General features: G+C 41.4%; 1 protein-coding gene across 1 annotated transcript in view; it reads right to left on the bottom strand.

Moving 5' to 3' along the window:
- LOC126293466 (uncharacterized) overlaps positions 1-14,004 on the bottom strand; it is a 37,570-nt gene that overhangs the window by 11,414 nt on the left and 12,152 nt on the right. Inside the window, exons 3-4 of the mRNA XM_049986708.1 lie at positions 4,290-4,445; positions 44-195 (exon numbers count right to left, since the gene is read on the bottom strand). Coding sequence (XP_049842665.1) covers positions 44-195; positions 4,290-4,445 — 308 coding nt within the window. The remainder of the gene's footprint in view (positions 1-43; positions 196-4,289; positions 4,446-14,004) is intronic.

The following is a 14,004-nucleotide window of genomic DNA, read 5'->3' on the forward strand; positions in this document are numbered from 1 at the left end:
AGCGACTGCGGGCGAAGGGTGGAGAGGCAGACGGAGTACTCACCCGTAGTCCAGGTATTGGAAGTCGTAGAGCGCCAGCTTCAGATCGGACAGCTTGCCGCCCGCTTCGATGTGCACGATCAGGTTCTCCACCTTGCCGTGCACCGCGCCCTCTGGTCCGATGCCCATGATCTGCGCCACGTAGTCGTACGATAGCTGCGCACACGACCAACGAGCACGTCAGCATCTCATCGACCTCGGTACAAACGGTGGAGGCACCAATTTGGAATGGAATACCGGCAACGTAAGGAAACATTGACCTGGGCTTGCATGGGTGCATGGCAGGTTTGGACTATGTTAACATTATTGTCTACCTCCTGCATCCTTACATACCTGCTGCCTTCCTCAGTAGCTATGAAATCTTCCAGCAGGATAACACACTATGTCACAACGCCATCATCGGGCTATAGTGGTTTGAGGAGCAAGACAGTGAAATCAATATAATGTCTTAGCCACCAAATTCATGTACAGTGTAACATTTATGATTAAGAGCGATCAGTGCATTACAGAAGCGTCCGATTCCACTTGTCTGCTTTTTAGCCATGACGTTATCAATATGGTGGAATTGGCTAGTTCTCAATCTGAGGGAAGACAACTGGGGTGCTATTCAGCGCCCACAAACAATGTCTGCGTGGTAGCATGGGACAATGGCAGCTTTGGACTACGTCAACATTACTGTCGACCTCCTGCACCCTCATATACCTGCTGCCTTACTCAGTAGCTTTGGAATCTTCCAGTAGGATAACAGACTATGTCACAATGCCAGCATCGGGCTATAGTGGTTTGAGGAGCAAAATAGTGAATTTGAGATAATGTCTTAGCCACCAAATTCATGTACAGTGGAACATTTATGGACAAGGGCGATCAGTGCGTCACAGAAGCGTCTGATTCCACCTGTCTGCCTTGACGCATGACGTAATCAATATGGCGGAAAGGGCTCGTTCTCAATCTGATGGAAGACAACTGGGGTGCTATTCGGCGCCCGCAAACCATGGCAGCATGGGAGCATGGCAACTTTGGACTATGTCAACATTACTGTCGACCTCCGGCACCCTCGTATAGGTGCTACCTTCCTCAGTAGCCATGGAATCTTCCAGCAGGATAACACTCTACAATACCACGCCAGCGTCTGGCTATAGGGGTTTGAAGAGGAAGACAGTGAATTCACGATTAAGTCTTAACTACCAAATTCACTCACATTAGGTCAAATATGAATGAGAAAAATCAGGGGAATATAGAAGCGACCGATTCCACCTGTCTGCTTTCACTATCGCGGAAACGTCTAGTTTTCAATCTGGTGAATGATAATTGGGGTGCTATTCGGCGCCAGCAAACTACCAGCCCTGAATGTACAGCGATTCTGTGACCTGTGCAGAGGCATTTGGTGCCACAGCCGCCTGGAAACCTCATCAAGGACATGTCCAATTGCAAGCCACGTAGAATCCCTGCTATGCTGATTTCCAGAGATGAATCAGCTTGCTGTTAATCAATTGGGGGTAATATTTTGGTTCACCTCTGTGTGTCCATATAAACATACTTTTCTTAATCGCAATACAATTGAAGCGGTTGCAGTTTTTGAACAAGCATCTCCACATCACCAAAACGTACTGTGGATCGAGTACGAATAAGGGCAATCAGGGCATTACAGAAGTGTCCGATTCTGCCCGTCTGCTTGGATCATTGACGTCATCAATATGACGGAAACGGCTACTTCCAGCGTATACAACATAACGAATTTGACGTTACTACATACACACGCCAACAGACACTAACAAAAATAGAAGGGACACCGTAACGTCTCACTCGAAAAATAAAATGAAACTAACATGACTACAGCGAAAAATTGGGAATTAAGGGCAGCTTAAGGGCAAGTTTAACATACAACAATAAAAAAAACACCCCACCATCCCAAAACAAATAACATATAAAAATTGAAATTACAACTTTCCGCTAAACCAACAAAACAACAGGAATCGGATATTTCCCTTGAACTTAGCTGAACCGCAGCAATCGATGCCAAAACACACCTGTAACCATGAAAAATGGATTCAGTCATTTCCATTGACCTACAGCTCAAATGCAGCTATCTATACCAAAAAACAAGCCCCTGCAACCCCGGAAAGTTGAACCAAAACCCCAACAACTCAGAAACCAAAATACTCCCTATTAACTACATCAATTAAAACACAAGCTACCTACCATAAATATACATCACACAAAACATCGCAATTACTGTAGAATAACACTAAAACAAAAATTGGTTACCAACAGAAGCCTCCTGCAGTACCACATAGATTGACCACCCCACACACATACGCACACACGCACCGACGAAGCCATATATACATGTCCCTCTCCGATGCGCCTGAAATCTCGTCAACCTCATGTTGTTGCCACAAACGTGACACCTAATATATTAAGCAATAAGACCGAACACCTGCACAAACTGTATCTCAGATACATCATCATCCATCTCAGAACGTAATGAAACACTCATGAACTTCATTGTCATATCCATACCCAACAACAAATAAAATTAAATATTAGACTTCCTTCCACACATTAAACACCAAACTAATCAGCTCCAAGAAAAGCTCCAAATACTTACACAAAAAAGCCTCAATAACTCACTGAAAACACTTTCCACAACCCAGGTTACCACACCAACTGCCTAAATTCAAAATCACGGCGGTGACAACCAAAACTCAAATGAAACCAACAACACACGGTAAACTCAACAAGCTCACGTCCACCACCAGAGGGCACGATCAAATACAACAATACGACATCTACAAACACAACAAACTCCAAAATTCTGTGCCATAGTGACGTCACACACCAGAACACCATTATGTCATGGGTTAAGGCAGACAAGTGGAATCAGTTGCTCGGTGAAAGTTCAAGATAATTAGAATTAATAAGAAAGCGTTGAGAATGAAGACAAATTAACCCATAAACCGTCTTATGTAATTGAAACTATGAAATACGCTGTGAGATGTGACAACTGAGCGTACACACCAAACAGTAAACCGCCAATGCAATCAAAACGTGTCTAGTCAACTGGGAAAATGGTACACGGTCACTATCAGACTCATCGCTGTCAAACACTGTTGTAATCATGTAGCGTACCGCATCTCCAACTTCTGGGAACTAACACCATTAGAATCATGTTCAGTAAAAAAGCGAAGTTCAAATCTAACCTTCAGACGTACAATTCATATTCGGCTTACACGAGGGTCTCAAATATTTTTGTCATATGTCACTTTGTCGATTAAAATAAAAAAAAATAGCTGATGAAACGAAAGAACAAATTTGCTGTTACCAGTCACTGTTTATTTATCTCTACGACGCGTTTCAAAGGTTTGAACCTCCATCATCAGTTCGATTTACATTTGTTAATATGACATTTGTGTGTGTGTTGTGTTACGATTTTCGTTTTTCTTTGAGGAACTTATGGCACTGTCTCCAGTGGTCACAGGTTCCTTTCACAGTCGTAACACATCACATGTATACTGTCATACTTGGTAAATATTTGTTTACCTCAGTTATCAAAATATGACAGTATATATGTGACGTGTTTCGACAGTGAAAAGAACCTGTGACCAAACACACAAATGTCATATTAACAAATGTAGATCAACCTGATGATAGAAGTTTAAACCTTTGAAACGCGTCTTGGAGATAAATAAACAGTGACTGGTAGCAGTAAACTTGTTGTTTCATTTAATGTCGATAACAATCACGGTAAAGGCTAACCTAAAATGTTCGCATTTAAAAATAAAAGCTGATCCTGAAGAAGTGAAAGATCGGAAATGTCAGCTCGAAATAATACAAATGTGTATCCTCTGAGTCTGTAGTGGTAGCTCACTAAAGTAATATCTTCACAGTTTTCAAGATTTGTCATTTTTAATTAATCATTTGAGCCTTCGAAAGATGCCCCAACCATCATATGATAAGTGCTGGCTCTTTGGACTGGCTGACATCACTAGGTCCTGTGGAAGGACAACACTTGCTCACAGCACAACCCTTCCTGAAGGTCTTCGACACAATGCTATCGAGCAAATTTAAGCAGAAAGCTCTGACAGGCGCAGGAGTCGGCTATTTTTTGGTGCTGATGACGATTGCAGAGACAGGTGCTGAAAGCTGAGGCTTGACAACTGGAAAGATTTTATTCAGTATGTTACTACTGGTCACATGGAGAAGATAATAGATCAGTTAGCTTCTGCTGTGTGGCTTGGTGTGGTACTCACCGCCACGTCTGGGAACGCCAGGCTGATGCTGACGTTGAGCTCCAGATCGTCGTAGCTGACGTAAGCATCTCCGCTCCTCTGGAAGAGCGACAGGTCAGTCAGCCAGCCAGTCTTCAGCCCCAGTTCTCCAGTCCATTCGATACCCAGCAGGTCTGTCTGAAAAAAATAAAGAATCCAAGCTGAATGGTCAATCCAGTTCACTCCTCACCACCTCATCTACATCTACAACCAGATCATGTGAACCAGCTGGTCTTGAGTCTCAGGTCGCCACAATATTCAACACCCAGCATGTCTGGCTGGAAAATAAGGAACCGAAGATGAATGGTCACTCCAATTCATCCCTCAGCACCTCATCTACATCTACATCCAGACCAGGGTGTCTTGAGCCCCAGATCGTCCTTCCCAAGATGCTCAGCAGAACCGTCTGGAAGAACGCCCAACCCAAACGTTCACTTCACTTCAGTACTCCCCACAAAAAAATGGTTCAAATCGCTCTGAGCACTATGGGACTTAACATCTGTGGTCATCAGTCCCCTAGAACTTAGAACTACTTAAACCTAACTAACCTAAGGACATCACACAACACCCAGTCATCTGAAGGGTAGGGCCATGGGCCATAACACATCTGACATATAACGTCCACTGTTCAACGTGCCGTCAATGCGAACAAGGGGAGACCGAGACCTGTATCCAGTGGCACCCCATACCATGACGCCGGGTGAGACCCCATTATGGTGATGACAAACACACACTTCCAATGTGTGTTCACCGCGATGTCGCCAAGCAGGGATGCGACCATCATGATGCTGTAAACAGAACCTGGATTCATCCGAAAAGATGACGTTTTGCATTTCGTGCACCCAGGTTCGTCGTTGAGTACACCATTGCAGGCGCTCCTCATTGAGATGCAGCGTCAAGGGTAACCGCAGCCATGGTCTCCGAGCTGATAGTCCATGCTGCTGCAAATGTCATCGAACTGTTCGTGCACATGGTTGTTGTCTTGCAAACGTCCCCATCTGTTGACTCAGGGATCGAGACGTGGCTGCACGATCCGTTACAGCCATGCAGATAAGATGCCTGTCATCTCGACTGCTAGTGATACGATGCCGTTGGGATCCAGCACGGCGTTCCGTATTACCCTCCTGAACCCACAGATTCCAATTTCTGCTAACAGTCATTGGATCACGACCAAGGGGAGCAGCAATGTCACGATACGATAAACCGCAATCGCGATAGGCTACAATCCGACGTTTATAAAAGTCGAAAACGTGATGGTACGCATTTCTCCCCTTTACACGAGGCATCAAAACAACGTTTCACCAGGCAACGCTCGTCAACTGCTGTTTGTGTATGAGAAATCGGTGGAAACTTTCCTCATATTAGCACGTTTTAGGTGTCGCCACCGGCGCCAACATTGTGTGAATGCTCTGAAAAGTTATTTATTTTCACATCACAGCACCTTCTTCCAGTCGGTTAAATTTGATGTCTGTAGCACGTCATCTTCATGGTGTAGCAATTTTAACGGCCAATAGTGTACATCTACATCCCGTGCGCCAGCCAGGTCTAAGACCCACCTTAGCGTACCACAAGATGCCCAGCAGGTCCCTCTGGAAAGAGAGTCCAAACCAAATGGCCACTTCAGTTCAGTCCCCACCACATCATCCCCATACACATCTGCATTAATACACTATAAATCACTGTTGAATTCATGGTTCTCAGAACTTCGTGAGTATCCTTCCACAGTGTAGTTTTTGAATGTCTTGAAACATATTCCACTTAAATTTTCTGAACCCCTCTGTGGCTCTTTCTCACAGACGAAGCAGATACGTGATCATTCGCACAAACTCCTTTGCATCTGTTACGGCCAAAGTACGAAGACCGATCAGTTGACTTGAAAACGAATTGGCCGGCAATTTTGCATTTGTGCATAGAGGACTGGCCAAAGTCCGATTACTTGAAAGAATCGGTGTACATCTGACTTTGGCCAGCCATTTCACTAATTTTTCTGACCGAACCGCGACATGATTACACATACGTCTGGAAATCCCTGGTTAAGTCGCACTGCGTAATGTGAAGAGGCAACAATGTACAGTACATAGGACTCCTCTCACCCTTGGTGTTGTTAACTGTACCGTGCACATAGTAGCCGGTGCTTTTCGGAGAAGGTCCTACCTAAGATTTTTTTTTCTTCCTGACGAATTCAACAGCCACTGTGGAGGTCGAAGCATCGGAAAGTCGAGACCAGTTAGCTGACTATTTTGTTGTTGTGGTCTCCAGTCTAGGGATTGGTCTGATGCAACTCTCCATGCTTCTCTATCCTATGTAAGGTTCTTCATCTCTTAAGTGGCTATTTCAACCTACAGCCTTCTGAATATGTTCAGTGTACTCATGCCTTAGTCACCCTCTACAATTTTTACCCTCCGTACATCCATCCAATACTAAACGGGTGACCCCTTGATGACTCAGAACGTGTCCAACCAACCGATCCCTTCTTCTAGTCAAGTTGTGCCACTTATTCCTCTTCTCCCCACTTCTATTTAGTATCTCCTCATTAGTTATGTGATCTACAATTTTATCTTCATCATTCTTCTGTAGCACCACATTTCGGAAGCTTCTATTCTCTTCTTGTGTTAACTATTTTATCGTCCACTTCCTTACATGGCTACACTCCATACAAATACTTTCAGAAACGACTACCTGACACTTAAATCTATACTCGATGTTAACAAATTTATCTTCTTCCGAAACTCTTTCCTTGTCATTGCCAATCTACATTTTATATCCTCTCTACTTCGACCATCAGCAGTTATTTTGCTCCCCAGATAGCAAAACTCCTGTACCACTTTAAGTGTCTTATTTCCTAATCTAATTCCCTCAGCATCACCCGACTTAATCTGACTACATTCCATTATCCTCGTTTTGCTTTTGTTGATGTTCATATTATAGCCTCCTTTCAAGACACTCTCCATTCCGTTCAACTGCCCTTCCACGTCCTTTATCATCTCTGACAGAAATACAAGGTCATCGGCAAACCTCAAAGATTTTATTTCTTCTCCATGGATTTTAATCCCTACTCTAAATATTTCTTTTCATTTCTATACTGCCTTCTCATTATACAGATTGAATAACATCATGGATAGGATCTAACCCTGTCTCACTCCCTTCTCAACCACTGCTTCTCTTTCGCACGCCTCGTCTCTTATAACTGCCGTAGTTTCTGTTCAAATTGTAAATAGCCTGTCGCCTCCTAATTTTTGTTCCCTGCCACCTTCAGAGTTTGAAAGAGAGTCTACAAATGATGGAAACGTACGTTTGTCCTTCGTTAATCTACCTTATAAGATAAGTCGTAGGTTCATTATTGCCTCACGTGTTCCAGGATTTCTACGGAACTCAAAATTCTTAGCCGTAGCCCAAACACTTTTGTCTAAACTGATGAGTTTCCTCCTGGCTCACTCCTTCTATTCTGTCAAGGAGCTCCTGGAAGAGCTGAAAAATTAAGCAAATTCCAATGTTACATTGTTTATTTTCTTTATCTAAACTTACGACTTGTTGCCTGAATATGTTTCTTATATTTTATTTTATCTGTTTCTATTATCGTGTTATTGTTCCATGTATTGACTCGTTCCAAGACGATGGACACTTCTCCTTAATTTTGTCCGACGAAATAATAAATAAATAAATAAATAAATAAAAAGAATTCAAATTGATCTTCCATGTGGTCGGCTTGTATCAGTTTTTCCATTCGTCAGTAAAGAATTTGTATTAGTATTTTGCATGCTTGACTTATTAAACTAATAGTTCGGTAATTTTCACACCTGTCAACACTTACTTTCTTTGGGATTGGAATTAATACATTCTTCTTGGTGTCTGGGAGTGTTTCACCAGAGTCACACATCTTCTTCACCAAATAGTAGAGTTTAGTCACGGCTGGCTCTTCCAAGGCTATCAGTAATTGTAATGGAATGTTGTCTACTCCAAGGGACTTGTTTCGACTGAAGTCTTTTAGTACTTTGTCAAATTCTTCACACCGTGTAGTATCTTCCATCTCATTAAGTCCTCTTCACTTCAAGCACATCGCCCTTGTATAGACCCTCTATATACTCATTCCACCTTTCTGTCTACCGTTCTTTGCTTAGACCTGCTGACAATAACAAGGTTAAACTGTTACGTGTGATTTTTGAAGAGCAGTGTGGTGCAGCTCATTGTTGTATATACTGTAGCAAAGATGTGCATGCAATTTGTAAAGGAAGGAATGAAGCAGTGGAACGAAATGGGTGGAAAATTATTTGGAAACTATGCAATAATTGGCGAGAGATTTAGGAGGAAAAGGGCAGGAGCACACGACGATTTGCAAGCACAAATTGCGAAGATGCTTAGAAAATCATGTGAAAAATCCCCATTTTCAAAAAGTTGGAGACTATGTTCGCATTCGTACATCAGACGTTGACGCAGTGTGCGGAGATCCCGGAAGCGTTCTTGCAGTTGTTATGAAAGTCGTTGGCGCTTTCTACAGGCTGGAAAGAGAATTTGTCTATTCTGCACGAGAAACTGGGTACGCTCGAATCCGTGAGCAAAGAAGAATAGTCACCACGAACCATTTCGTCTTCACAGTCACTGACCAGTGGCCAATTATGCAGTCGATGCCCAGCTGCTCTCCTAAATCGCTGCAAATGTAGAAATAAGTAAATACTGCGGAATTGCAAATGTCATAAAAGCTTCACTTGTAACAAGTAAATACCTGTTCTTCCAAAGGAAGATTTATAAAGTGAATGTAAAAAGTTTATATTTTTTATAAGTGAGACTGATAAAGTAAATAGACTGCACGCAGCTTGAAATTATACATATTCGTCCACTCTTTATTTATCTTCCAATTCTGGCCGATCTGTGTACGCCACTGGCCAAACTAGCCGGCGAGATCCCGAACTGAACAAAAGATACAGAATTTGAAACTGCTCAATCATATCTGCTTTGCTTATTTCTTCGGAGTTTGGGGGTCCCAGACACTTGGCGAAGTGGCCGGCCGATTCAGCAATTTGAAACGACATTGGCCACTTCGCGACTTTGCCGGCCAGTTCCCGCTTTGGACAATTTCGAGCTTTGGCCGTATCATATACGTTCAATATCTCTTTTGATGCCTGCAGCTCATATTCTGATTGTGAGCATTGTAGCTTCTAGACTGTAGAGCCGTTGGTCCAATTTCGTCCCCAAGAAGTGGGTGTTCTGTTGTCCTGATTATCATTTCGTTATCATCGGTACACTGCATCTCCTTTAGCCCTGATTGCTACGAGTTCCACACACTAGACCAGTGTTCTAGGTAGGTTCACAAGAGTGGTTTGTAAGCAGTTTCTTTTGAAGACTGATTAGGTTTTCCTTGTATTCTAGCAATTAACTGAAATTTTCCACTCGCTTTGCGAATGACTTAGTCCATGTTATGCTTCCATTCAATACCCCTACAAATTGTTACACACAGCTATTTGTGAGACTTGAACGATTCCAATATTCTCTCATTGATATTGTCGTCACACCATACTAAAAGTTTTTCGTTCTGTGAAGTACAGAATTTTACTTTGCTGAGCATTTGAAGCAAGTTACCAATGAAACTTCCTGGCAGATTAAAATGAAAACTGTGTGCCTGACCGAGACTCGAACTCGGCACCTTTTGTGGCCAAGTGCTCTACCAACTGAGCTACTCAGGCACGACTCGCGACCCCTCCTCACAGTTTTACTTCCGTCAGTACCTCGTCTCCTATCTTACAGAATTCACAGTAGCTTGACTGCGAAACTTACACGACAAACCCTTCTGGAAAACTGGGTATTCTTCGTCTGATATCCTTTGATTTTGACGTGACTAATGAGCTTGAACATTTATATGAGTTTGGACATTTACGACGTAGCTTACGACCACGACCAAATTATTTCGAGGACAAACTTTTATGGCAGTTAATCCAAACAAATACATTAATTACCATTTCCATTAATGTTCTAACTTGGAGGCCAGAACGAATTGTTTTTTCCCAGTCGATTCTGCGTGGTTTAAACCGACTAGCGGTATTGAACTGTGATACGTAGAATGATATCAAAACAGTGAAATCTGACGTACAACAGTTTTTCATTCGACATCTCCCAGAGTTTTAGTGTAGCACTTTTTCCTGTGGTACCCACCGTGATCGTATTTGTTTGGGCCACCAGGGAAACTGTTAGACGTAAATATGATTAACGGGGCGGGACCTGTTAATCATATGGCTTCCAACTTGATAACCGCTAATAATGTATCAGTCGAAGGACTTTACAAGGTAAATGGCGTTTTATCTTATCTGCATTACAGAAAGTAGAGAGCATCAGACACACGGGTCGATCAAAGAACAATAGCCACTCGTAATCAAAGCAATTACACTGGTATACCACAGCGCATAATTTTTTATAGCGTGATTTTGTACATGCATCGTGCGGATATGCAAAATCTGTTATTATAGCAGATGATACTAGTGTGCCAATAAAAAGCAGCTTACAGAAATGGATTTCATGGGATTCTTGAACACTAACGACCGATTAAAGGTAAACGGATTATTATTAATAATTTATAAGAAGAGGAGTATGAGGCACAACTAGACAAAAAGGAGGGACCGGTTAGTAGGACATGTTCTGAGGCACCAAGGGATCACAAATTTAGCACTGGAGGGCAGCGTGGAGGGTAAAATTCGTAGAGGGAGACCAAGAGATGAATACACAAAGCAGATTCAGAAGGACGTGGGTTGCACTAAGTACTGGGAGATGACGAATCTTGCTCAGGATAGGGTAGCATGGAGAGCTGCATGAATCCAGACTCAGGACTAAAGACCACAACAAAAACAACAAGTCTCAGTACAAAAATTTCAGACAGAAGACAAGGACAAAACAAACAGTCAACTCAATAACGAAGTACATGAAATGGATTGTGTTAAACTATTTCGACTATCGACAAATGAGAGCTATATTTGCAGAAAACGCTCAATAGAATTAATGGAGCGGCTTAGTTGAGTGGTGATTGCAGTAGATATGATCGTCACTGTAAACTACTTCCAATCGAAGAAACTAGGTTAATTCTCATACTTCCATTTTCTAATGACTTACATGATAATAATATGGGGAAACATAATTAAAAGGAAGGTTATTACCAGATCAGAAGCATATTTAAAGAAAGTACGTAGTATTTGATTCAGAATATCTTGAGCATACCTCTTCAAAGTAGAGAGTATCTAAAATATATATTGGCAATGTCAAGCAAATTGTTTCTGACGAGGGAAAATTTGTTAAGATTGAATACATTCTTAAGTGTAAGGAAGCCTTTTCTGAAGGTATTTGAGTGGAGTGTAGCCATGTATGGAAGCCAAACATGGTCGATAAACAGTTTAGACAAGAAGAGAACTGAAGCTTTTGTAATATAGTGCTACAGAACACTCATGAAGATTAGATGGGTAGATGAAGTAACTGATGAGGAGGTACTGAAGACAATTGAGGAGTCAAGAAATGTGTCGCACAAATTGTCTAAAACAAGGGATTAGTTGGTAGGATACCAATTAACGCAAATATGGGAAAAACGCATATATGGGAAAAACGCAAATATGGGAAAAACGCAAATATGGGAAAAACGCAAATATGGGGGAAGCCAAATGTGGGGCACAAAATGACTAGAAGAAGGAAACGAATGGTAGGATGGGTTCGTGAGATACGGGAAAAATGCAAATATGGGAAAAACGCACATATGAGAAAAACGCAAATATCGAAAAAACGCAAATATGGGAAAAATGCAAATATGGGAAAAACGCAAATATTGGAAAAACGCAAATATTGGTAAAACGCAACTACGGGAAAAACGCAAATATGGGAAAACGCAAATATGGGATGAACGCAAATATGGGAAAAACGCAAATGTGGGAAAAATGCAAATGTGGGAAAAACGCAAATATACGAAAAACGCAAATATGGGAAAAACGCAAATATGGGAAAAACGCAAATATGGGAAATACGCAAATATGGGATGAACGCAAATATGGGAAAAACGCAAACGTGGGAAAAATGCAAATGTGGGAAATACGCAAATATGGGAAAAACGCAAATATGGGAAAAATGCAAATATGGGAAATACGCAAAAATGGGAAAAACTCAAATATGGGAAAAACGCAAATATCGGAAAAACGCAAATATCGGAAAAACGCAAATGTGGGAAAACACGCAAATGTGGGAAATATGCAAATATGGGAAAAACGCAAATATGGGAAAAACGCAAATATGGCAAAAACGCAAATATGGCAAAAATGCAAATATGGGAAATACGCAAATATGGGGAAAGCCAAATGTGGGGCACAAAATGACTAGAAGAGGGGACGGTAAAATAATTGAGGGAGAGAAAGAGATGAATACAGTAAGCAGGTTCAGGATGTAGGTTGCAGTACTTAGGCGGAGATAAAGAGGCTCGCAGAGGACATATTAACACGGAAAGCTGCATCAAATCTGTCTTCGGACTAAAGAGCACAATAGCGAAAACAACAAAAAAAATAACATCAACAACCTCATAAAAAATTGTTTCATATGATACTAATGATGTTAAGCGTTCCCAACAACTACCGGCTCTGAAAAATTGAAAGTGCAGAACGTCAATCTAATACTAGGAATACAACCAACCTATGTAAGTTTTTCAAGGGCTTAAAATCAAAGGACATATATGTTACATACTTGGATCACGTGCATTCAGCAGCCTGCTACAACGTCTTCTCATGGAACACCTGTCCTACTGTATTGAAAATTATCTTCACAAATACTATTCAAATCAATACCCCAGAAATCTTCTAATTACTATTAGGACAACAATACAGTAAATTTTAATTAGGTTAAGTCACATCATAATATTCACCCATACCCTTGAAGAGTACTCCAAGCCAGTTATTTATTTACAGACAAACTATAGTTCCCTGCTTCCATGTAATGAGTCAAAGCCTGTAATTTGCATTAGATAAAAGTTAGTCTATGTGACTGTTTGGCTTTGCGTAGATACAAATCGTTACCACCAGCTATTTGAATGAGGTGACAGATTGTATCCTCAGCTCATGAAGACCAACTTCCACTTTGAGAAGCCACGTATCCATTTCCCTACTGTTGAATTGTTGGAGATACGAAGTGGAGCAATCAAATGACACTACGTTTATGTGATTTTTGGGACTTTATTAGTCATGGTTTATGGGAAAGCCTCATCTGAGGAACCTGTTGTTCATTAATATATAGACCTTATATAGGTGTAGTACCAACTACAAACACCCAGTCCATAGCCTTGGTATTGATGTAGATGAGTTATGAAAAACTAGTATATAGGTATGGGGAAATAGTTGCAGCTACCAATGTCTAATTTCAGACACTAGACATAGATGTGGGCATAGCTACAAACGTCAAGTTTGGGTGCGCTGAGATATATTTAAATTTAGCTACAAGCTTCTAGTCTCAGAGTCCAGATAAAGATGCAGACACAGCTACAAACCTCTGGTACATGTTTAGATATAGCTACTAACACCTAGTCTCAGAAAATTAGTTTAGAAGTAGTCAGTTCTTACTAAAAATATTTGTGTTACTGATAAATCAGTCTTTAACAATCATTCACTAAGCATTGCTGGAGAATTAAATAAAAGTCATACAATTCTCCTGGCAAATGCCTTTCTGAGACTGATGTCTGATACACTCATCTGTG

The sequence above is a fragment of the Schistocerca gregaria genome, chromosome 10 (genome assembly GCF_023897955.1).
Source record: "Schistocerca gregaria isolate iqSchGreg1 chromosome 10, iqSchGreg1.2, whole genome shotgun sequence".
NCBI classification, from domain to species: Eukaryota; Metazoa; Arthropoda; class Insecta; order Orthoptera; family Acrididae; genus Schistocerca; species Schistocerca gregaria.